General features: G+C 38.0%; 2 protein-coding genes across 12 annotated transcripts in view; one reads left to right on the top strand and one right to left on the bottom strand.

The window, feature by feature from the left end:
• TTC39A (tetratricopeptide repeat domain 39A) overlaps positions 1-9,839 on the top strand; it is a 58,596-nt gene extending 48,757 nt beyond the window's left edge. For all 11 annotated transcript variants that reach the window (XM_057710551.1, XM_057710556.1, XM_057710553.1 and 8 more), the window contains one exon: positions 73-9,839. In XM_057710551.1, the coding sequence (XP_057566534.1) occupies positions 73-196 (124 nt within the window). In that variant the 3' untranslated portion in view covers positions 197-9,839. The remainder of the gene's footprint in view (positions 1-72) is intronic.
• A 2,298-nt stretch (positions 9,840-12,137) lies between these two features.
• Positions 12,138-23,488, bottom strand: part of RNF11 (ring finger protein 11) — a 32,392-nt gene continuing 21,041 nt past the window's right edge. The window contains exons 2-3 of the mRNA XM_057710562.1: positions 13,550-13,719; positions 12,138-12,309 (exon numbers count right to left, since the gene is read on the bottom strand). Of these exons, the coding sequence (XP_057566545.1) occupies positions 12,138-12,309; positions 13,550-13,719 (342 nt within the window). The remainder of the gene's footprint in view (positions 12,310-13,549; positions 13,720-23,488) is intronic.

Genomic DNA, 23,488 nt, shown 5'->3' with positions numbered 1-23,488 from the left:
CCCACAGTTCATCCTAAAGGAAAAGCACTTCCTGGAGCAGCCTCATGTGTCTGATTCTCTGGTCTCTTCCAGGCAAAATTATAAGAATTATTCCATGGAATCAAGGACACATTTTCGAATCCAGGCAGCCACACTCCAAGCCAAGTCTTCCCTAGAGAATGGCAACAGATCCATGGTCTCATCCATGTCCATGTAGTTTTGTGCAGCATTCCCAGGCTGGAAGACAGAGTCAGCTGGACAGAGCTCCTGCAAACATTTCAAAAAGATCCCCTCCCCCATCCTGCCTTTGGGGTCCACCAGTGCTCCAGTGGGATGGCACGACATAGGTACCTGTGCAGAAGCAAAGCTGGCATTTCACCAGTGTGGCCAAGGGCCTTTGCCAAGGACAGAGTAGGCAGAGCCTTCTGCCTGCCCTGTCACATATACGGGTACTTATTTTTCACTGTGATGTTTAAGAGAATGTATGAACAGTTTACATTTTCCTTAGAAATACATTGATGGGATCAAAGTTGGCTTTGGAAAAAACCACCAACCAACCACCTGTAAATCATTGTTTTAACCCATACTGATGTGGAGGTAAATCTATGATGCCAAGGGCCAAAGTGCTTTTCAGACTTCAGCAAGGTCTCAGCTTCCAGGGCTGGAAGGACCCAAAGGAGAATCTGCACCTCAGGCTTCGAGGTTTCTGGGGGTTGGACACAGAGGTTTCACATACTCCCACTACCTTACTTCTTACACTTACACTCCCTTTGTAACTTTCCAATTTAAAGAAAATCAAACATGAATTTTTAGTGAGATAATTTTCAGTCCATCTGTAGAAAAAAGTCAATCTCTACCACTAAGGAATGGTGACACCGAGGCCTGAGGGAAGGGGCCCTTTCTGTGCCAAAGCCAAGAAGTTTGGCACGTAAAAGTTTCTCAGACACCAGACTGCTACATGCCAAACTGAAGCCACTGGGAATGATTTATGAAACATAAAAATCTTCTGTACTTCACTTCGAGGTACATTTATTTACTGATAGCCTTTTTCTTAGAAACAGAATGGTTATTCTTGGCCTGTTTGTGTATGTTTTAGATTTTTCAGTTAAGAGAAAAGATATATTTAAGTAATAAAACTTATACACTTAAAAGAGATCATGCAACATCTATTTCAGTAAAATATGTTGTTGCTTGAATTCTTAGGAAGGGCAGAAAGTTTGAATCAGAAGCTATATGGCCCAGGCATCTTTTATTTAGACAATATAATGTTTTAAAATTTTTAGAATAAGCTACTAACATTTAAAAATGGGGAGATTTCACAAATAAATCTGGTTTCTGGCTTCTTATTTTAAAAATCTGGCAATATCGGGCCTCATTCCCACAATGCAACAATCAGTTGGAGCTGAGTAGAGGCTCTTTTCAACACTTATATATCTTTCTGGCGCCTGAAAGCATCTGAATTGGCAACCTGTGGGACTGTTAAAGTGAGGACTCAAGTTCAATGACCAACACCAAGTTTTACCATTCACAATCTAACAATGGCATACTTCACCTTAACCATTTCCCTGGTAAAAATAATCATCTATGAAAATGTGATTCCTCAAACACATGAATGCAGTTTCTGTAAGGGAAGAACCACAGACAACTTTTCCAATCTTCCAGCCTGCTGTATTTACCAAACACTTTTGAGCATTTGCCAGGAGCTGGGTGGTTTACTCTATTAATATACAACCAAGCTTCCTGTGACTGATGTTGAATGAAGTTATGGGGTTTAGGTAAAGCATATTCTCATTAGGAAAACAAAGCTGAAAACCCTCATCCAAGATCCTCTTTTGCATTTAGTGTACTGTCAGAGCAGAAATGCTACGAAAGGAAAGATTCCTTATTTTGTTAGAACTAGACAAAAGAATGCTTTCCACAGAGGACAAGTCCCTTGAAAGCTCACTCTCCACCACAGCCTGGATTCTGGGAGCCAGCCTATTTCCTGGTTGTTGGGCAGGGTAGATGAAAGGGGTGAACTAGAGCCAGGTTCTGCTGAATGAAGGTGGCCTGCTGTCTTCCCTCACATATTAGAATGCTACCTATTTCAGTATAAAAGCAACACTGGTCACAGGATACCAAACATACAATTTGCGAAATTGCCGTATACAAAAAACTTTCAATGTTCATTTTAGGTGCTTTTATTTTTAAATTTTTATGCCAGGATGGTTTTCTAGTTGTTGCTATTTCCTGCTGGGCTTCATTAATTAGCCTCTGTCACCTTTACCTCTGTCTGCTGCCCTGGCTTGCAGTCTGGCTATGAGTTTTGTCTACTTTATCCTACCTGCAGCTTGAGCTAGTCCATCAAAAACATGTATGTGAGGGAGGTCCCTGGTGGTCCAATGGTTAGGATTCCGTGCTTTTACTGCCATGGCCCGGGTTCCAGCCCTGGTCAGGGAACTAAGATCCCGCAAGCTGAGTGGCATGGCTGAAAACAAACAAATGTGTATATGAAGGAAGGTGAAAATGCTGAGTATCTGACACCACCATATCCATGTGCAGATGTCTTTGAAGGTAACAGTTCTGTCATGGGCTTCTCATTGTGTCTTGAGCCATTTCTGGTCACTGCTTCTCTAAACACTGCAGACCTTTCCAGCATATCTGTCCTGGAAAGGCAGCTGACCAGGTGGGGAGGGTTTTGGCTTAGAAATATGGAGACCTGAATTCTAATCCCTGCTTTGCTACTGCTTTTCAGAGTGACCTTGGTAAAGTCATAGAGCCTCTAAAAATAGTAATTTGGACTAGATTAAGGCTCTTTCCTGCTGTTAAAAGTTCTGATTCTAATTCTGGTCAAGTCTGTTTCTGGGCTTTCATTTCTAAAAAGAGGCAGCAGATATATACCTCCCTACCTTTTCTCAAAGCCTGGTGTCACCAGGCAGCTTACCAGAGGTGATATTAGGCTTCCTCCCAGGACACCCAAGAGCAAATAATCCTCATTTGGGGAAAGTCTGAGTCCTGTGCCACACAGAGGAACTCAGTTGTTAGGAAACAGCAACTGTGCAACATGTTCTGAACAGGCTCTTGGCAACAGAAAGTCTACCTCTGCCCCTCACTGGTCCCAGGCCTTGGACTGATAGGGTAGCTTCCAGCAGTGTGCTGGTCCCTATCAGCTCTCCCATATGTTGGCAGGATTCCCTATTCCTTATCTCTCAAGTCAGAATGGGAGTGTTTCCAAGACAGCTATCATCATTCACAGCAGAAAGCCATGACCTGACAGCAAAGCCAGGACCCTAAAAGGCCAACGTCAACCAAACACTTGGCTGAGCTCCAGGTGGGAGATTCCCAGCAACTGAAGGGAGCATCAAGAAGATTTTAGCCCCAGCCTGCTGAGTGCTTGAGTCATTCAACAAGGGAATAAAATCCACAGATACTTTTCTGTGGAGTTACTCCCAAGCTTATTTCTTCTAAGATGATAGGGAGTGGACAACAGTCTTCTTCTTTGCTTCAAATTTAAAGCCCAACAGTGTGGTTTTCAAAAGTTTTCATGTCCTTAGCACCATCACACTAATTCAGTAATAAATGAGAAGTGCCTGGATTCTGAAAACCAAACAGCAAATGGGAACTTCTCACCCTTGCCCTCAGATGCAGCTTTCCAAGGTTGGAAAGTGCCTTTCTGCTTGGGTTAGCACAGCTCTGTGGAAATCTCGTACAAAGTTCATCACTGCCCAACAGGGTAAGTCAGTCCACAAACAAGGAGCCTCATTTAGGGGCTTGAAAAATCCATTTCGAAGTGAGCAATCTATGAGTTGCTTCTACTTAGCTCTTAAGTGACAAAATATAATAGAGCTGTTACTTTGGAAAGACATGCAATTACAGAAGATCGATATGGACTTCTGAAAGCTGACATTCAAGTTTAATCAGACACATTACAGCTAACACCTCACAAATAACTGGTTAAGATGGTTTTGTTTTTCTTGACATCACAAACAAACATTTCGCAACACCAGGTACTATATATGCTCTGGGTCAGATAATACTAGCTAATGTTGTTATTTACCAGTTGTGATTCTAAATACTTTACATGTATCTAATCCTCAAAACCACCCTATGAAGTAGGGCTATTATTGCCATTTTACAATGAGAAAACTGAGACATAGGTTAAATAACTTGCCTAAGACCACACAGCTATTATGCATCAGAAATATATGAAGCCAGGCAGTTGAACACTAAAGCTCATGCTTTCCTAAACTGCTGGTCAAGCTTTCAAATTATCAGCTTAAAGTTGGCTCTGACTTGCACTGTCTCTTGGGCCACTGTTAAGTATGGAAAAGGTACTGGCTAATAAACACTAGAACTCCTTGGTTGGAGCACATGGAGCATATGTTTGTGTGGCATGGTTCCCCTGTGGCGCTTTGCATCATGAGGTAGGGACAGGGTCTAACTTGGACAAAGGCAATCCTTAAGCAACTATATTGCTCATAAAATCATTAGGATGTTGAAGGAAAAGGCATGATTTAATCCCCAGTTGGATAGGTAGAGTTCCAATCAGCTACTCCAGACATGGGAAGTGAACAGATGTAGAGGCTGAGGCCTGGACTGAGGCTTGAGTCCAAACCATATGCTGGAAGAGGTATGGTGGTAAGACAATAAGAGATAGGAACATTGGCAAACTGGGAAGCATATGATGCTGAAGACACTCTCAGAATTTTAAGTTTAAGCACTTAAGAGTGGTAGCTGCCCAAACATATTACATCTGTGGGTCAGAGTGGTCCGTGGGCCAGAATTCTGTCACCCTTGGGCTAGAGGTGACTTTCAGACAACTATCTATGGAAAAGAGGTGGTGAGCAAATTCATAAGTGAAAAGCTTGACCTACTAAAAACAGTGACTTTAAATTTTATTAATTACACAGGATAATGGTGGATAAAAGTACAGACTGAATTCATATTATTTTACTGCTTTTGAGAATCAGTTTACTCTTTCATAAAATGAGGCTGGGCTTCCTAGGTGGTGCAGTGGTTAAGAATCCGCCTGCCAATGCAGAGGTCACGGGTTCGATCCCAGCTCCAGGAAGATCCCACATGCCGCGGAGCAACTAAGCCCGTGTGCCAGGGAAAAAAAAAATAAAATAAAATGAGGCTAATGCCAACTGCTTCACAGGGCTGCTGAGATTAAAAAAGAGATCAACTAAACAGGGACTTCCCTGGTGGCTCAGTGGCTAAGAATCTGCCTGCCAATGCAGGGGACATGGGTTTGAGCCCTCATCCTGGAAGATCCCACATGCTGTGGAGCAACTAAGCCCGTGTGCCACAACTACTGAGCCTGTGCTCTAAAGCCTGTGCATTACAACTATTGAAGCCTGCACACCTAGAGCCCATGCTCCACAACAAGAGAAGCCACCACGAGAAGCCCACGCACCACAACTAAGAGTAGCCACCGCTCTCCACAACTAGAGAAAGCCTGTGCACAGCAACAAAGACCCAACACAGCCAATAAATAAATAAATGGCTCCAGGCATCCATTAGGTCTTCTCCACCTCTTGGCTTTGCTCTTGTGTTAGATTTAGTCTCTTGAACTGACTTCACTGCATGAGAGTTCAGACCTTACCACCTTACAGCTTTGTGACCAGAAGAAAAGAGTTCCTTTTCCTATCTCCAATGTGAAAAATCCCCAGATAAGGACTCTTGATTAGTCTGACAGCTTGAATGTCCATCCTTAGGCCAGTGGTTCCCCAAATCAGCATTAGATACTAGGGAATTTGTTAGAAATGTAAATTATCAGCTCTCCCCCCTCCCACACCCCATATAGGGAACAATCTGAGCAAGTCCTCCAGGTGGATCTGATAGACACTGAAGTTTGAGAACCACTGCCTTAGAAAGGGAAAGAGAGGTACTAAAACTGGTCTATCTTGGGTTACATGCTCAGTTGGGAGTTAGTACTAAAAAAAGATGGGGTACTGGGCAGACAAAAACAACATGTATCCACTATATGTCCTTTCTTTCAAAAGTTGATATACAGGAACTATGACCTGCCAACGTTCCCAGGTGAAGGGGAGGATGAGGGCAGTACTGGTTAGAGACAAGGCTTATCAAAAAGCTGCCCACTCAGGAAGAGCTTTGCCTTTGTCCTCCTTGCAGCCCTCAAAAATCTTTATACGGTCCCTATTTTCCAATGGGAACTTCCATGATGGTGGCTCCCACTCCATCAGAAATGCTCAGATTCCTTAGGGCTTCTCTTCTTCCTTGCTTTCTCCTTCCCATCACTTAATAAATACCTGTGGAGCACCTAAATGTCCTGCTGTCATGGAGACAAATGAAAGTAAACAAATTAGAGCCATGGAGTAAATAAACGGAGGCTATTGGTCCAGAGGATAAGAAACAAGCCATCAGGGACTTCCCCGGTGGTCCAGTGGTTGAGAATCTGCCTTCCAGTGCAGGGGATGTGGGTTCAATCTCTGGTCAGGAAACTAAGATCCCACATGCCATGGGGCAACTAAGCCCATGCGTGGCAACTACTGAGCCCGCACACCACAACTAGAGAGAAGCCCGTGAGCTACAAAGAGCCCATGTGCTGCAACAAAGACCCGACGCAGCCAAATAGACAAAACAAAAAAACAAAAAAAACTTCCTTAAAAAAAAAAAAGAAACCAGCCATCAAACAATCTGGGAAAGTGAACTACAGGACAGAAACTACAAAAGACCTGAGACAGGAAAGTGCATGGCATTTTAGAAAGTATAAAAAAGTCTACAAAATAGAGTACTATGAAAGGAGAAAGGCAGAAAGTCTACTATCTCCATTAAGGAGCTTGGATTTTAATCTCCACACAATGGGAAGCAATTAAAATTTCTAAGCAGATGAATGACATCATCCAATTTACTCAAAATTATTTTTAACTGCTGTGGGAAGAATGTACCATACAGGGTTAAACATGGAAATTGGGAGGCCAGTGCCATGTCAAAGGCCAACAAGCACCAATTGCTTCTGCTTCGTGAGAACTGTCATTAAAATACCTCCTCCTCCCTTCACCAGCTACCACACTTTCAATATGTTGCTAAGTGATAATTCAAGCTCTATGAGTCAGTGTGAGTTGGCATCTCTTGTTGTTTACTCTTCATGAGAAATCAGCAACCCAGTTTATCAAAAATCCAAACCCATAAACATGATTTCTTACTTCAAAGATATCTTCAATGCCATTAACGCAAAGTTTTAGAAATAAATCCTGAAAACAAGAGTTGCAATAATGACCAATCTGAAAATGCCCTGCTAGCACCCATCTCACTACTGAAAAGAATGGTTATTATTCCTCTTATCAAAATAACATTATAGACAGTAGCCATTAACTTATCTGTCTGCTTGAGTTCAGCTACCCTCATGGAAAGAGGATCATTATTCTGCACTATTTCAAAGATGAAGGACTGCCTCTGACTCTGGAATCAGCAGAATGCAACTTATTCCCAATACCTCTGGTATGGACAGTGCTGGAAGTCAATGTGATAGCATAGTCCAGGCCTCCCAATTCACACAATGCCTAAGACACGCTTTTGGATCCTGAATGACTAGATTAACTACTATACGGCCCACAGAGAAAAGCTGGGCCCATCACTTGCTTAGACAACCAAATCTCATAAGCTTTCAGAGTTCACCACTATGACCATACACCTGCGGTAAACCCTCAGTTACCTTTTTCAACTTCCTTTTCTCAGCACCAAGAAATCCAGTCGATAAGCACTGCTGTTACAGAATGTGTTCAAAGCAAACATGCACTGCTCACTGTTTGATCACAGTTTTAGATGCCTGAAGTCTGTACCTTATTGATAATGTTGCTTCATTCATACGCAGAGAAAAATTTCCTTTGGAAAGCATCCAAAGATGACTAAATCTTCCAGTGGACAGTAATTCTTCTCAAAAAACAAAAATGTAAAGGAAAGTTAGTATCCCTTAAAGTAAAAAAACCACCTACCATTTCTGTAAAAAATTTACGAAATGGTAGATGGTTTCAGCCTATCAGTAACATTAATTACATGGGTCCAGTTATTATTGTCCTGAGCTCACGCCCACTGCTCAGGGTGATAAAGCAAACAAGAACAATGTGGACAATTAAAATGTGCAGGTAAATCCAAACTCTTTTTGTGACGTTTTCTTGAAGTCTAACAAAAATTTCACGGATCAGGAAATGGGCTGTAATGGGATTCATCTGGATTTTGTTTCCGGGCTGAAGAGCAAAGAAACAGCCAAAGAAAGGATAAATGGGAAAACAAAGCCTGGATACTTTGTATCAGGACAATCAATATTTGAATAAACAATCACCCAGGACTGCTGTTTTTAGACCCAGAGGCTCTCCGAAAAGGAATTACAAAACATATTTAAATTAATATTCCCCAGATACACGTGCCTCATCCATTTACTAACTTCTCTATGTCATTTAAATATAAACATTAATGTGTCATAATGTAACTCTTAGGAGCTTATAAAAGATGTAGGTTATTCTTCTCTAGTTATAAATAATACTTTATGTGAAGAGAGAACTAACAAGCAGTCCAGTTAACATTTTCCTAAATACAGAAAATGAACTTACTATTTATTGGGTAGGCCAAAAAGTTCACTCAGGTTTTTCTTTTCTATGAGAAGAACTTTCTGTAAGAAAAACCCGAACAAACTTTTTGACCAACCCAATACATCTTTCAAACCACTCAGAAAAAGTATTGTTTTTAAGGTGTTTTATATAATGTAATCAAGCATTTACAGTTACTCCCATTAAACGCTTATGTTTCACTTGAGTTACTACAAACTAAGGTCTTGTCTAAATCTGAATTATGAGCATTAAAGCACTGCCTGGACATAAGAAAATACCTATTCTGACAATACAGAACTGAGAAAAACTTCAGAGACCATTTCTTGATAGCTCTCAAATAAATCAGCTAACAGTGGGTCAGATCAGTAATGACATTCAGTGCAAAGATGTTAATTCTGTAGTTGGACATTTTTACTCCACACTTTTAAATTTAATGATGACAAAATACTTACAAAGTGGGACCAAGGGGGAAGAAATTAGAAGGAATTCAGCTATGTCCTCAAAAGGGATGACATAATACAGTCAGAATAAGACTGCATAGGGCGCTGATGGCTCTCATGCCCATGCCTCACATGATGGGGATATCCTGAACCAGGCCTGTGTCTTAGGGAAGTCTAGTCGAGTGTAAGACTAGAACGGGGGAGCTACATAGGGTACAGAAGGAGGGGTTACAAACTATCTTTGCTAACTTTTCCCCTACCCATTAAAAAACAGATGATCTTTAAATTGAGATGAGTAAATTTAGTATTACTTCAGGAGATACTAAACCCCAAATCCACCTTTTCACGTGTCTACCAATTTCAAAATTAAAAAATTAGCTGGTTAGCTATGATGCAAGTGTCATCAGCTGACTCTGAGAAACGGATTGCTGGCCAATGCCTTTGTAAGTAAACATGGTCACCAACTGCCTACACTTCTGGATTATGCCAAAGAAACTTACCTTCTTTACTGTTTGCCATTTTCAGTCTAAGGACCACAGGGAGCCCTGCTTTGGACTCTTTTATAGTTTTTCCTTTTTAAAGAACACATGCTTCCCTAAGGAGCTTTGTTCACAGAGAATTTGTTACCTCAGTGCTCACTATATTCTGTTTTATATCACACACTGAAAGTAGTTGGAGAGTCTTCTAATACCTGAGATGTCTTATAAACAACACTCATAGCACTTAAAAAGTTTGTGTGAACCAAACTACAAGTATCTGAAAGTATTTCAAATTGTTCAGTTTACATTTAGAAGAATAAGATTGTTTTATTTTTTCCTGGTCAGGCTTTCCAGACATTTCAAATCCTACAGCCAAGCCTGAACATGTCTTGCCCCAATCCAAATATATTGTGCCTAATATTTGGCCTTAGAAAATTTAGAAGCTTGATAGCTTGATGATTAGATGGTATTAAGCGCCAAGTCATAAAAAATACTTCCCCAAAAGTATATATACCTAGAAATTTTAAAGTAATTAATTAAATTTATGCATGTATGTTTTAAAGAAAGGATTAGAATATTCTTATGTAATCAATTCTAACTTTAGCCCTTTAACTGTATTACAACTTTATTTTAACTTGGTAAAAGCCAAAACTGATGGTTTTTAACATGGTATGTGGAGATCAAAATTAAAGAACACATAGTACCTTATTTAAAAAAAAAAAAAAAAGCATTCAGCTCAATCCTGGTTCCTTCAAAATTACTGCCAAACTTTTGTGAAAGAAGCCTTGTAATAAAGACTAACAACAACACAGAAGATGATTTAAAAAAAAAAGTTCATTTACCAATTTTAACAATCTAGAAAAAAAGAAAGTCTGACTATAATACTTGATGACAGACATCACGTTTAAGTAGAAAACACAAAGAGAAAAGTAATATCACTGAAAATATTGCACAACTTCAGGTGTTTCCTCCAAATTTGCTTTATGTAATTGGATATAAATTAATGAACAAAAATTTAAGCAAGGTACATGTAACAATTTAACAGAACCTGATCATCTAATTTCCTTCAATTTTTCTCAGAGTCATCATGGGGCTAATAAAAAAATTAACCAACATGGATACTCCTATAGTTGAATGTCAAATCTTTAAGTGCTTACAACATACTAAATTCTTCTATAATGCAATTATGAAGAACCCTTCAAGAGACTTGTGTCTTGTATGTAGAAAGTGTTAAAGTCAAATATTCAACTCAATATAAAATAATAAGAAACATTTCTGATTTGTTAAGGTTGAGATTGCTTCTCCTTTTGCTAATGAATGATTTTTTAGCTGTAATATCACTGAGCTGAACAAATATGTCACCTTCGAGTACATAAGGAAAAATAAACACATGCTAAATGGATAAAACATTACAACTACATCTTTACCAGACCATCTCTACCTCTAACACTTCAGAAGCTTAGAGATGCAGAGTGTTCTTACATTAACTGCAAGAAAAAGATAAAGGAGAAATTCCTTCTTTTTTGAGATAACAACTATGAAGTCATGTGGTTATACAAATTCTGCATCTGTGTGCAAAACATGAAACACATTTATCTTAATTCTTCCTGCTTAGAACTGTCAGTCAACTAGCAGGACTTTCCTTCCAAGAAACAGACTGAGATGTGTTTTATATAACTTCAATAACCTCAGCACTACAACAAGAAGAGATGCAGTATCCTTTTGCTATGGTTCAAGACAACAGGGAAGGAGGGCACAGGAAAGAATAAATCAGAATTGTTACAACTGAGAAACTTTTCTCAGTTTAACCATGGTGCCACTTTCATTTTTACATAAGCATGGTGGCATAATTCAAGCTCAATAAATCAGAACTCAATATTTAAAATTTACCTTGACTTTTTAATTATCACCATATGAACAACCAAAATAATTAGAATACATAAGAAAGGGTAATATTAAACCCCACTTTACTAGAGTTGGTTTCTTGACACATTAACTCATTTTTTAATAGAAAAGGGATAGTGCATCTCAGTTTGCTTACAAGCTAGGAGATCACTTTGAATTCTGCACTTCCTAACTGCAAACAGATATAGCACTTATAACAGGTTATAAATAAACTGGTTTTCAAGCATAGAGCCAGCCCCAACAATAATAATACACTATTTAAAAAGACCTAAGGCAATGAATTCCATTTCCAATGGAAAAAAAGAACTGTGCAAACAAGCTTAAAACTACTTTTTTTGTGCCAGTGTTATAAAATGTAGCTTTTAATAAAACCTTGACCCAAATGCCAGCAACTTCAGAAAAGAATTTGGGTGGGGGGAAGAAGTTATTTCATTTAGGAAAAACAACCACTATCTTTTTCCTAATCTTCGACATACACAATTTAAACATATAAGCTGCTGTAACACTTTACACAATTCCTATGTACTGGAGCAATAACAAGATCTAAATACAATTATATTTTTGAACACTGGGTCAAGGCTTTACATAAAAATACCATCCTACTTTTCCCCCTAAGTTTCTAAAATATCACGTACTTTTCCCCAACATCTGCAGCCATTCAGGAATTTTTAGGAAACTTTTGTGCATGATCTTAATTCCTAATCCCTGGCTCTTTGGGCTCAGTGACAAAAGATCAAAACCACCAAAAATGATGGTTCACTTGAAGTCAGATGAGAGACCCTGGCTCAATTAGTCTCGTAGGACGAAAGCAGTGCTGCATCAACTGGCTCCATGCAGGAGGGGCACGTGAAGGATCTCATCAACCAGTCATCTATACAGTCCAGGTGATAGATGTGCATGCACGGCAGAAATCGAATTGGGTCCCCATAAACAAAGTCCATCATACAGATCACACACCTGTTGAGGGTGAGGGAGAGAAATAAGAAAGCATTTTTAGAGAAGTGATCTATCTAGAACACTCTTTAAAATCCCCATGAAGAAGACAATGTTAATATGAACAGATGAAAATGGCTTGCCTGTCATCCTACCACCTAAGCATACAGATTGAATTTTTTTCTAGTAAGTGTTATCCAGCCACAATCTCTTATTTCAGTCACCTGGGAATTTAAAGAGTTTGAGAGCAATCAACAGGGCAAAGAGAAAGGTATCACACAGGGATCAAGTCCATTGCTAGAACTATACTTGTAATAGCTACATATTACAAAAGACACCTTAAGGAGAATACGAAGCTTTAGTAGGTAGGAAACCATGTTAGATTAATTTTGTTTACTTGAACTGAGCTTTTACTGTAAGCCCAGATAGTTTTCACTTTAATAACTATATGTAAATACAGAACCACTAATTTCAGCCTACTTACTGGGCTAGTATAGGCTAAAGGTCTCTTCAATAACCCCAGTTTCAGGCTCACTGCTATGGCTCAAAGAGCCAGACACAACACAGTAAATTATTTGATGTCTGTGTTGGTAAAGACCATTCTCAATCTAAAAGGAGAATGGCTGTCCTCATTAGGGATTTTCAGACAATAATGAGCTCTGAGGACAAAATCTCCCTAGAAGTAAAATTTTATATTTAACTCATCAGGCTTAGTATAATTACTCTACAAGTTAAGAAATGGATAACATTTCCCTCATATCACTAAAACCCTTAGCAAACAATTTTAATGGCTATATAACCTACCAAAGTATTCCTCTACTGTTGTTTTTCACTAAATAAAAATATGGTGACTATCTTTATGAATAAAACTCTAGGGGTTGAAGTGCGATACCTATTTTAGGATAGATCTCTAGAATCAACTGTCTCAAAAAGTTTAGATCTAAAGGTCCTTGGCATACTGCCAAATGGCTTTCCCAACTGATTAGGCCACTAGCAAAGCTAGTGTTAGTTCACACTTATTACACAGGTAAATCATTTTTAAGTGACCTTAACTGTCATCCAAATGGACAAAAGCAACATATAAAATGGTCAGAATTTGCATCTTTCTTAGATATTTTTATATGAAAATTCTTCTTAATTGCTATATCTAAACATTTTCTTGTAAGAACTGATTAAATACCTGACTTCCAAAATGCAGGAGAGTATTTTTAAAAAACAAATCTCTGAAGATAGGCCTTTGAAACATGTATAAATTAAAACTTACTCCCGGATCTTTTTTTCTGATCCATCTCTTCCAGGGTCATAAACTCCTTTAGGCAGATGCTGTATAAGGCCTATTCTTTGAGCTATCCTAATTTGTTCCTCTTCAGTCAGCTGAGTTGCCAGGCGAGTCTGGCTAGGTGTTGGATGATAGACCGGAACTGGAACTTGTTCCTAAATTTTTAAAAATGGAGAAAAGAATTATTTTTTAAAACTTTGTTTTCTGGGGTGATGTTTTCCTTTTGTTTCTTCCTTTTTATTTGGCTGCGGGAGAGGTCCTTGGGTAGGAGACTGGACAAGCATGCAGTAGCATGAGATTTTGTTTAACCCTGCCTTAACTTTAGCATATCTGACCTACTTTTAAAGGATATAAACACAAGCTTTACCAAAAAAAATGGCATGGAATGTTACCTGAAGTATTTCTACAGGAAAACGATATAATACAGACATATTCATTCCTGACACAAAAAGATAAACCAATGTAACTAATTAACCAGACTATATTCAATATTCCGTAGGCCACAATTGAGTTTTGTAGCCTCAGTATATCATTATTTACATTAGAACTGGCCATTATAGATTCTTCTTACTTGCAAACTTATTTCATTCCATACAGACAACAATCTTAAGATTAATTTATTATTTACTTGGGAAGACTGGACATTATTGCAATAACTTCTGTAAAATTCCTTTCAGGCTTTTAGATACATATTTGGATATGATAATCCAGTGAGCCAAATGAGACCGCCTTCCTTCCAAATGGAACACACACCCAAGTACTGCATGGATCATGTACTACTGTAATTCGTTATCTGCTGAAAAAATCTGTGTATATATAAGTGGCCCCATGTAATTCAAACCTGTGTTGTTCAAGGGTCAACTGTACTGCTTTTTTTTTGCTCACAATTATGAGAAAATTTTATTCACACTCTATACATTCTTTCAACAGATACCTGAGTATCTATTATGTGCTAGGTAATGGGGAGTGAAGAGTAAACAAAATAAAGTTCCTTGATTGATGGAGAATGCTACTTTAGATAAGATACTCAGAAAAAAAAAATCTCTCTGATGAGACATTTGAGAAGAAACCTCAATGAATACGAGGAAAATAATGCATCTCTGACCTAATTTCATTGTGGCTAAAACCATTTTTGAGCCACCTAATGTGGTGTTTCAGACATCTCTACTGAATAAACTGAGACATAACACTTTCAATCCATGTATGATGTTTTCATGAGAAAATCTACATTAAATCACAACTACCTATTCAAATTACATTAGAAGATGTTATTTTCATTCATCTTGAGGATCACTCCTGATTTCTACAATTTAAGCACTCGTTTACAATGACAGCCAACATTTGCAAGTATGAGATTATGCCTTCAGGAATAATTGCTAAATTTGTGTTAAACTTTAAAGAAAATCTGTGAAATAACCTCCATAAGCACTCAGAACTAGCATCAATTGAGGCTGATTTGAGCCAATGGCTTCTGAGGTTCAAAATAAAATAAGAGCACCCATAATTACAGACTTTATAAGGGCTCAAATATAAATATCCTTCTCAAAAGAGAAATTCTAGGAGAAAGTCACAGACACACATAAAGTAGGCTCAAATACTGAAATATTTAATTAAAGGAAAAGACACTTCACCACAATGTCTCTTAAAGATACCATTATGTCCCTTTAAATTAGCCTTATTCTTATAAACACCTTTTCTGACAGTAGTTATTACTGAGTTTCTTGTCAAAGGCACTTCAACTTAAGACTTTAAATACTTCTTTTCTCTGAGATTCAGAACAAATCTGTAATTAAAGTTCTCAGAACACAATAAATCCTTTATCAAATAATTAAGATTACAATCTCCAGTAAAATGCCAGTAGTTCAAAGTTTCATGTTTTATGAATTTCCACATAAAATCATTAATGGTTACTTTCATACTTCTAAGCTCACCATTTAGGAAATAATAACCAAGCAAGTGAATGCTTATCAGAACTATATTCTTCACCCAAATATTTATTTAGTTCATATTACATGCAAAGAAGATGTATTATTATTAAGTATGATTCTTGGATCCAGATAACCCTGGGTTTAAGTTACTTCTCTGCCACTTAACAGAGCGACCATGTTGAAGTGACTTAATCTATCTGGGTTACCCTACCTTATACAGTTGCTATAAGACTTAAATGAGAACGATGGTGAACCTTGGAATGGCAGGAACTCAATAAATAGTAGCTATTCAAACTATTAATATTGCATTCGAAGAGCTGTGTCTATTACTGCAGCCCAATTAGCTGTTTCCTGTAAGTTTCATGCGTGTACATTCTACTGCCTTTGTGCTTGCTGTTCCCTCTACTTTCCCCTGCAGGGCTACTGGTTCAAATTCTACCTTGACTAGCAGGTTGTTGACATAAAGCTTTCCCCAATTCTCCTTTCCGTCACCTAATATTGACAGACTCTGCCTGTAGCCTGAGCTTAATTGCATAGGTGTCGACCTATAAGAGAATTTTATACAGAATACAGTGAAATTTCAGTTAACAACTGCAGTCATCAGGTGAGAAGAGACTGTCAATTCTTCTAGCTTTCAAAGAGAAAGTGAAGTACAAAACTGACTGCATTTCTTTGGAGCAGCATGAAAGCTTTCTTTCAGTCCTATGTATCTACAGCACTGTGACTACAGGAAATTTTCTGCTTTATAAAAAGTTATTTTTTTAAACAAATATTTCCTTTTAAACAAATTTGTATATATACAAAAATTTTCAGTTTGTAGGTCAAACTCAGAGAATCTTTTATGCACTAGAAAAATAACTTTGTTGATCAGGCTTTATAGTGTATATAAAAGTTGCACAACCCTTCTGCTATTAAAGATCATAAAAATGGCTGTTGTACCTCTGGTTTAGATACTCGCCTCTTTAAGGTTTTATACCTAGCAGGCTACCTTTCGATGCAGAAAAGTTTCACAGTTCGGAGGCAAAAAGACTTTCCCTGCTCTGCTACTTATTAGTCATAAGACCTTGACCAAGTTACTTAAAACCTCTATTAGCCTCAGTTTCTCTATGTGTAAAGTACTAGGATTACTGTAAAAATTAAATGAGACTTGCAACTGCTGTACACAAAAGCTCATTAAATAGATATTAGCTACTATTATTGCGTCTCTACTATTATGTGACTATAGAACAGCATTCCAATGTTTAAGAAATGGACTGAATTTTCAATTTTGTATGTCAGTTATACCTCAATAAAGCTGGAAATGAAATAGAACAATTTTTTAAAAAAAGAAGAAATGGACTAGACTATGACAGAGGTAAGTAAAACTTTTCAAAAAAGAATCTTAGAAATTCACTTAAGAACAACTCTCTCATTTTATAGGCCCAAGCTTATCTACAGTTACATAGTTACTGAAAATGCTGGAATTAGCATTCTGGTCTCCCTTTTAAGCTGGTAATTTGCACTATATCATGGTTGGTTGCTGGATAGCAAGGAGATTCTCCCAGTTAAATGATTTGGAGTTTGTCCATTTATATTACATTGAAATGACATTTTAAGAAAGCCATCAAAGTAAGGAATATCTAATAAAGTTATAAAGATTTTTTCATCTGCAATAAAGGTTTTATAACTTCAACAACTTCCAGAATTTAAGAATTTCAAAGAACATCAATTCCATTTTGAAACTGTCCCGTAAAATAGATTCTATTGCTGATAGAAAAATAGAATCCCACACCCCCACTCCTACCTGGGGTACCTTTGCAGAATCCTACGAATCAACACCATTTTTAAAACTGCTATTTATGAATATGGGATTTTCAGTCTGAAAAATTAAAAGGTCTCTGATAATTCCTGTAGCAAGTACGTTATTCTAACCCTTTGCTTTCTCTCCAGCATCAAATGACTCTGGTTTGTAGACTTCAAGCTAACTGCTATTGCCCCTGGCTTTGGTCCTAGCTTTCTGGCTTGTCTCTAAATACAAGAAACTCTTTGGTCTCTATTGTAACCCCTGCCAATTCAGATTTTCAACTCTTGAATTATGATTTCCAGTCTAGACTACCTTTCTTATTCTCAGTCCCAGACCAACTGACCACTCTTGATGAGCTGCCATCTACATCATGATATGACTCATATGGAAGTCAGTGAAACAATTTAGTAAAGACTGTGGGTAATAAGGGACTCCTTAATCCTCGAACATACCTATTACAAACAAAAAGACCTATACTACAAACAAAAACACCTTAACTGTCTCTAAGCATGTGCTTTTTAAGAGGCTAGATTTCTCTGGTCTTGTGGTTCACATATGGATATAGAGAACACAGCAGAACAGAAAAGGAAAGCTCTATTTTATGAAGAAGCATATTAATAGATACAAAAACAAAACCCCTCTTACATTATGGATGTATTTTCTTCTTTGGTATTTTTGTTAAGTCAAAGAAACCCTCTAGATACTTTAAATGATTCACCATTCTGATTTCAGTTTACATGCAACTTTTCAGAAACCCTCTACAGGGAAGGAAATGACTAAGAACTGATATTTTAAAGATGGCCTCACCTTTCTTACCACACACACCTAGTTTAATTCCCATCATATTTATTAAAAATGACCTTAAGTATGAGTTAGTGTTTTAGTAACTAGAGATCCAATGGTATTTTCTAGGTGACAAAATGTAATCTTGTTTCTCATGTCAGCTATAAGACACTGGATGGAAGACTGGCCAGGGACATAAAAACAGCAATTTTTAAAAGATCTGGATTCTGGGACAGTTCTCAACATTCCCTAATTGATGGCTCACTCAGCCTAAACTCTTTGTGTGAACAATATGATATATGCTGAAAACCTGCTTTTCCTCTGGGAGTCAAGAATTTTAGTATATGCTAGGCAGGCTGCCTACTCAGTACTTTGGGCTTCCCTGATAGGTGACAACTCACACACGTTGGCACACATTCTGTGTGACTCCACTAAGGGAGAACTCTTAGAAGCCTGTGCCTTTCATATGGACCTATGCACCTTTTCCCTTTACCAACTGTGACTTGTGTTCTTTTGCAGTAATAAAAACCATAGCTGTGATTACAATTATATGCCAAGAACTACGAGTCCTCCAATGGAATTGAAGATCATTCTAGATAATGTTAAGAGTGATGGAGGGAATTCCCTGGCAGTCCAGTGGTTAGGGCTCCACACTTCCACTGCAGGGGGCACAAGTCTGGAGCTCCCCCCCCACCCACCCCCAAAACAGTGATGGATAGTGCCTGCATTGACGCCTTTGTTTTCAAGTAGTTTATCCGGTGATGTTTATTAGAAATGTTCCTTTGTGGACTTCCCTGGTGGTCCAGTGGTTAAGACTCTGTGCTTCCACTGCAGGAAGCATGGGCTCCATCCCTGGTCGGGGAACTAAGATTCTGCATGACACGCGTACCCTTTGCTCCTCTGTGAAAAATGTGTGTTTTGACGATGGCAACCACACAGTACTTGTGTTTTATTCCTTTTTTCAAAGCAAGTCTGAAGGAACTATTATTTTGAACATTTATTATTTAGCACAGAGAAAACACATTTGACGCAGATGTGTTACATGCTGAACTGCATCCCCCAAAATCCTTATGTTGAAATCCTAATCCCAAGAACCTCATGATGTGACTGTATCTGCAGTCACAAATGTGACTGTTTTTGTCCTGGTCTCTTCTGCTGCCCTATACTCTTCACCAACAAGTATGTCCATATTGACAGCTAAAACTACCACCTAGACATAAATGTTTCACAAATTTATATTCCAGTTTAGATCTCACTTTTGAACTCCAGGCTCTACTCTGACAGTTCTAATTCGATGTCCAAAAATGAACTCCCCTCCAAAACCTGGTCCTCTTCCGTATCTCAGTAAGTAACATGACCACCTTTCTAGTTCTGGATGACAGAAACATCCTTGGCCCCTCCTCCTTATCTTCCCAAATTTAATACATCACTAAGGTCTAGCGAATTTATTTTCTATTAAAATGCTGATGGAATCTGTTCATTTCTTTCCATGTCAACTGCCAATACTCCAGTCTACATTCTCATTTCTTCCTTACTGTATAATATTAGCTAGGAAAATCTCAATTTGTTCTCTATCCAGAAGTTAGAGCAATCTTTCCAAAACAAATCTAACCCTATGCCCTCCTCAACATACCTGAAAACTCCTTCAATAGCTCCCCATTGTTCTTAGGATGGAGTCCAAAGTCCTTAATAAGACCTCCAAAGCTCTGCATAGTCTGGTTACCTACCTACCTACCACCCACCCTCTCCTTCCTCATGTAATAACTCACTCACTGCTTTTTAGCCCCAGTGGCCTTCTTTAAGATCCTTTAAAGAAGCATGATCTCTCTTATGTGAAGTCCTAGGAAATCTTTCCTAACTAACCATTCTCCTCTATTATAGGCTCTTATACACCAAGTAACTTGTCTTCATAGCACTTGTCATACTTGTAATTTTATATTTATAGTAATTTAAATGTTGTCTTTCCCACCAGAATGTAAGATCCATGATAAGAACTGTGTTTGTTTTTGCTCCTCATTGAACAGATAGATGAATAAATGACCTACTAAAAATGTTATCTACTAATAGCTAAAAATACTCACCCATGAACTTATTCCAGTGTTCCTTCTCATTTCAGTGTTTCTTTACATTTCCAGCAACCCCTAGCCAACTGTCAAATACTTATTAAAGTTAGTATACATGCTATAACACTGGGATTACAAAGTTGTTTTTGCTTTGCTAAGTATATTCTTGAAGAATGACTGATAATAATAATAGTACCTCCACTACTCCCCACAAAAAGTGATCCCTAAATATGATTTTGAAAACCTGTGGAAAATGTTTACAAATTAATCATTACAATGTACAAGGGTACTTAGTACAAAATGAATGGGTTTATGAAAATCTAAATCACCAATGTAGTAAACTGCTAATTAATATAAATGCTGGCAACCTTCAAGGGTGATTCAACTGGCTGCCCTCACCTCTATGGCTATGAATATGATTCATGAAGTATTTTGTGCCTGGGCTAAAAGGGTGACTGTCTGCATGATTATTTGATTAATGCATTCCTTTGCCACTAAACTATAAACTTGATAAAGGCAGGGATTATATCTGCTCTGCTTACCAATATATACTATTTACCTTGCACAGTATCTTTCACATAGTAGGGATTCAAACATTACTGGATAACTGAATGATTTAAATCAAAACACTCATGCTCCCATAATCTGTCATATATTCATATCAGGATTTTGTAAACATGGTATGGAAATTTTGCTAAGGATTTGGATTATGACACAATAAAACCAAAAAGGAAAACCTGATATAAATTACAACCAACATTCCTTCTCCAAATGATAACCTGGTTTGTTGCTTCTTTGAAATTTCTACCTACTTTTCTATCCCACAGTAACTTCTCAAACTTAGAATTCCTATGCCCACTATCTAGGCTAATAATAGAGAAGTATAGTGGAAGGAGCACAGACATATCAAAGAATTTCAGCCTCTGGCACTTATCAGATGTGATCATAGGCAAGTTACTTAATACCTCTAAGCCTAAGGTTCCCCATCAGAAAAATGAATAGAATATTATCTTAAAAGAGTGTTATAAGGAATAATTAAGAAAATGTACCAACCACTATAGGGGCTCAAATATCTGGGCCTTCCGATAATGACATCATTAGTCATCCAAGGTAGACCTTTCTTCCCCCCTTCCCTTTATCCCCCATCATCTACTTAAATGTCTTCTAATCTTATCTAACTACCATTTCCTCAGTGTTGATAGGAGACATACATGTACTTGCCCTGTGAGTTTAAATTTTGAGAAAGAGGGAATTCAAAGAGAAGCAAATATATTTCAAATAAACAAACATTTTTTTCTTCCTTAATGCTTTACTTCTCCATGTCTTCTCACACAAAAAACAAACCCCACATAATAACAACAACAACACCCCAAGAGAATCCAAGCCAAAGCACTTGCCTTAAAGAAAGGGCATAATTTAAATTAAAATGTATTAGAAAAAGAAAGGCAGTATCACGGAAAGGGACAGAATAGAAAAGGAACAAAGGATTACAAAATGTGCTAAGGCAGAGTAAAGGGAAAAGACAGGGTCAGTCATACAAAAATGCAAGGTCTGACCTTCTGATGAGGAAAATCTCTGAAGTGTTCCAATTGTTTGTTAATAAATAACGAAGCATCTGTAAAATGATGGATGCTGTGAAAAATAAAATGGGCCCCAATCTCAGGGAATTTACAAGTCAAGAAAGACAGAAACAGATCAAAGAGTAAAATAAACATGTATATCTGAAAGGCACTGCATTAAAAGCTGGACCCAGCTTAGGGAATATGATATAATTTCAGAAACTAAATAAAACAATGCAGTGGAGAAGTGCCTAAATAATGTGCTGAGGCTGGAAACAGTACAAGTCTGGTTTGTGATGAAGGAAAAATAAAGTCACTGCTAAAGAATGCAGCTTGTCACCAAAAGCTGTATGCTTTCCTCCAGAAGAGTCAGCTCTTCTGATTTTCTCCTTACAGCCTTATAAGCTGCTGCTGGCACCACCCCCTCCCCAGCTGCAGTCTCCTACTGGGAATGCTGTTTCTACATTTTGCCAGACAGAAACTTAAGGCCATAAAATGGAGAATTTGGAATAAATGATATCAATGCATATATGATGTTCAATGAACCTTGACCAAAACAACCCAAACCAACCAACCAAACAAAACCCCAAAGACTAGCATTAATGCAATTCCTGAACCAAAAAGGAACACAATTATATACAGAGGGGGAAAAATGCCAGCATCCCATCAATGATACTGACAAACGATATGTTTTATTTAACGAGAAAGTACACAAATCAAAGTGATCTGCATGGAAAAAGAGCACTGCTTCCAGGGAGGCAGTTTGGCATTTATTCGTTTGCTTATTTTTTTAAAGAAATGAAAACGCTGCCTTTTTTCATTCATTACATAAATGTTCACTGAGAACTTGTTATACAGGGTTATATACAGTATCCTAATTGGTGGAGGGCTGGTAGGCATTATCACCACAGGCACTCAGCATTAGCAAGTCATTAGATAAATCCATCTAAAGGTCAAGACAACTGAAATCGAGGTCACATTTTGAGCCTAGGCACAAATTACAATATTTCTTGAATTATTCAACCACATTTCAGATACTGTTTTAGGCAAAGAAGATATAGTGGTGACCAAGATAGATGAGGTCACCCTACAAAGGTGACCTTACAAAGCCTAAATCCCCCATAGTAGGGGGATACAGAGATAGCAAACAAGAGATGATTACCTTACCCATGGCTTCTACTATCCCTAAATTGCCAAGACCTGGCAATTCCTGGGACAGGCATACATTCCAGTGGATCCACAGGCTAGTTAACATTTGATGACTTGCAACCTCCTGACTGATGAAGAGAGGATGAATCAAAAGACTTTCTTCTCTTAGAATTAGAATTGGAAAACTGAATTAACTGACCTGAAAGGTCACTGGGCAGCAAATAAAAGACGTGTAAACTGAGGTTTTGAGGAAACTGATAGTATTAAAGACAGAACAGAAATGCTGAACAGACAGGAAAGCCCACAAATGAAAAACTCTGAAGCCCCTGGGTAAGAGAAATGGGAAAAAGTGGCTGCCTTGGTTCCTTGACAGCTTTCTGATTCTAATCCACGTGTATATCACTAAAATAAAGCACTTTTCCTCTGAGTTAACTTTGTCTAGATAAGAGTCTCCTAAGCACCACCACTATTTTCTTTGCTAAATGAGACCTAAATTAGACCACCTTTTCCTTCTCATCAAGCAAACTGGTTTCCATAGGGGAAATGGTACCCACTTATAAAGAATTGCTTATCAGTGGGGCAGATCTCCAGGGTAGTTGTAGGCCAACAGATTATTCCCGTGACTTAGTGCATGAGTTACTGTTTTTTGCTACAGCCAA

The sequence above is a fragment of the Hippopotamus amphibius genome, chromosome 1 (assembly GCF_030028045.1).
Source record: "Hippopotamus amphibius kiboko isolate mHipAmp2 chromosome 1, mHipAmp2.hap2, whole genome shotgun sequence".
Lineage (NCBI taxonomy): Eukaryota > Metazoa > Chordata > Mammalia > Artiodactyla > Hippopotamidae > Hippopotamus > Hippopotamus amphibius.
The sequence above is the reverse complement of the archived record's forward strand: the minus strand, read 5'-3'. Positions and strand labels throughout refer to the sequence as shown.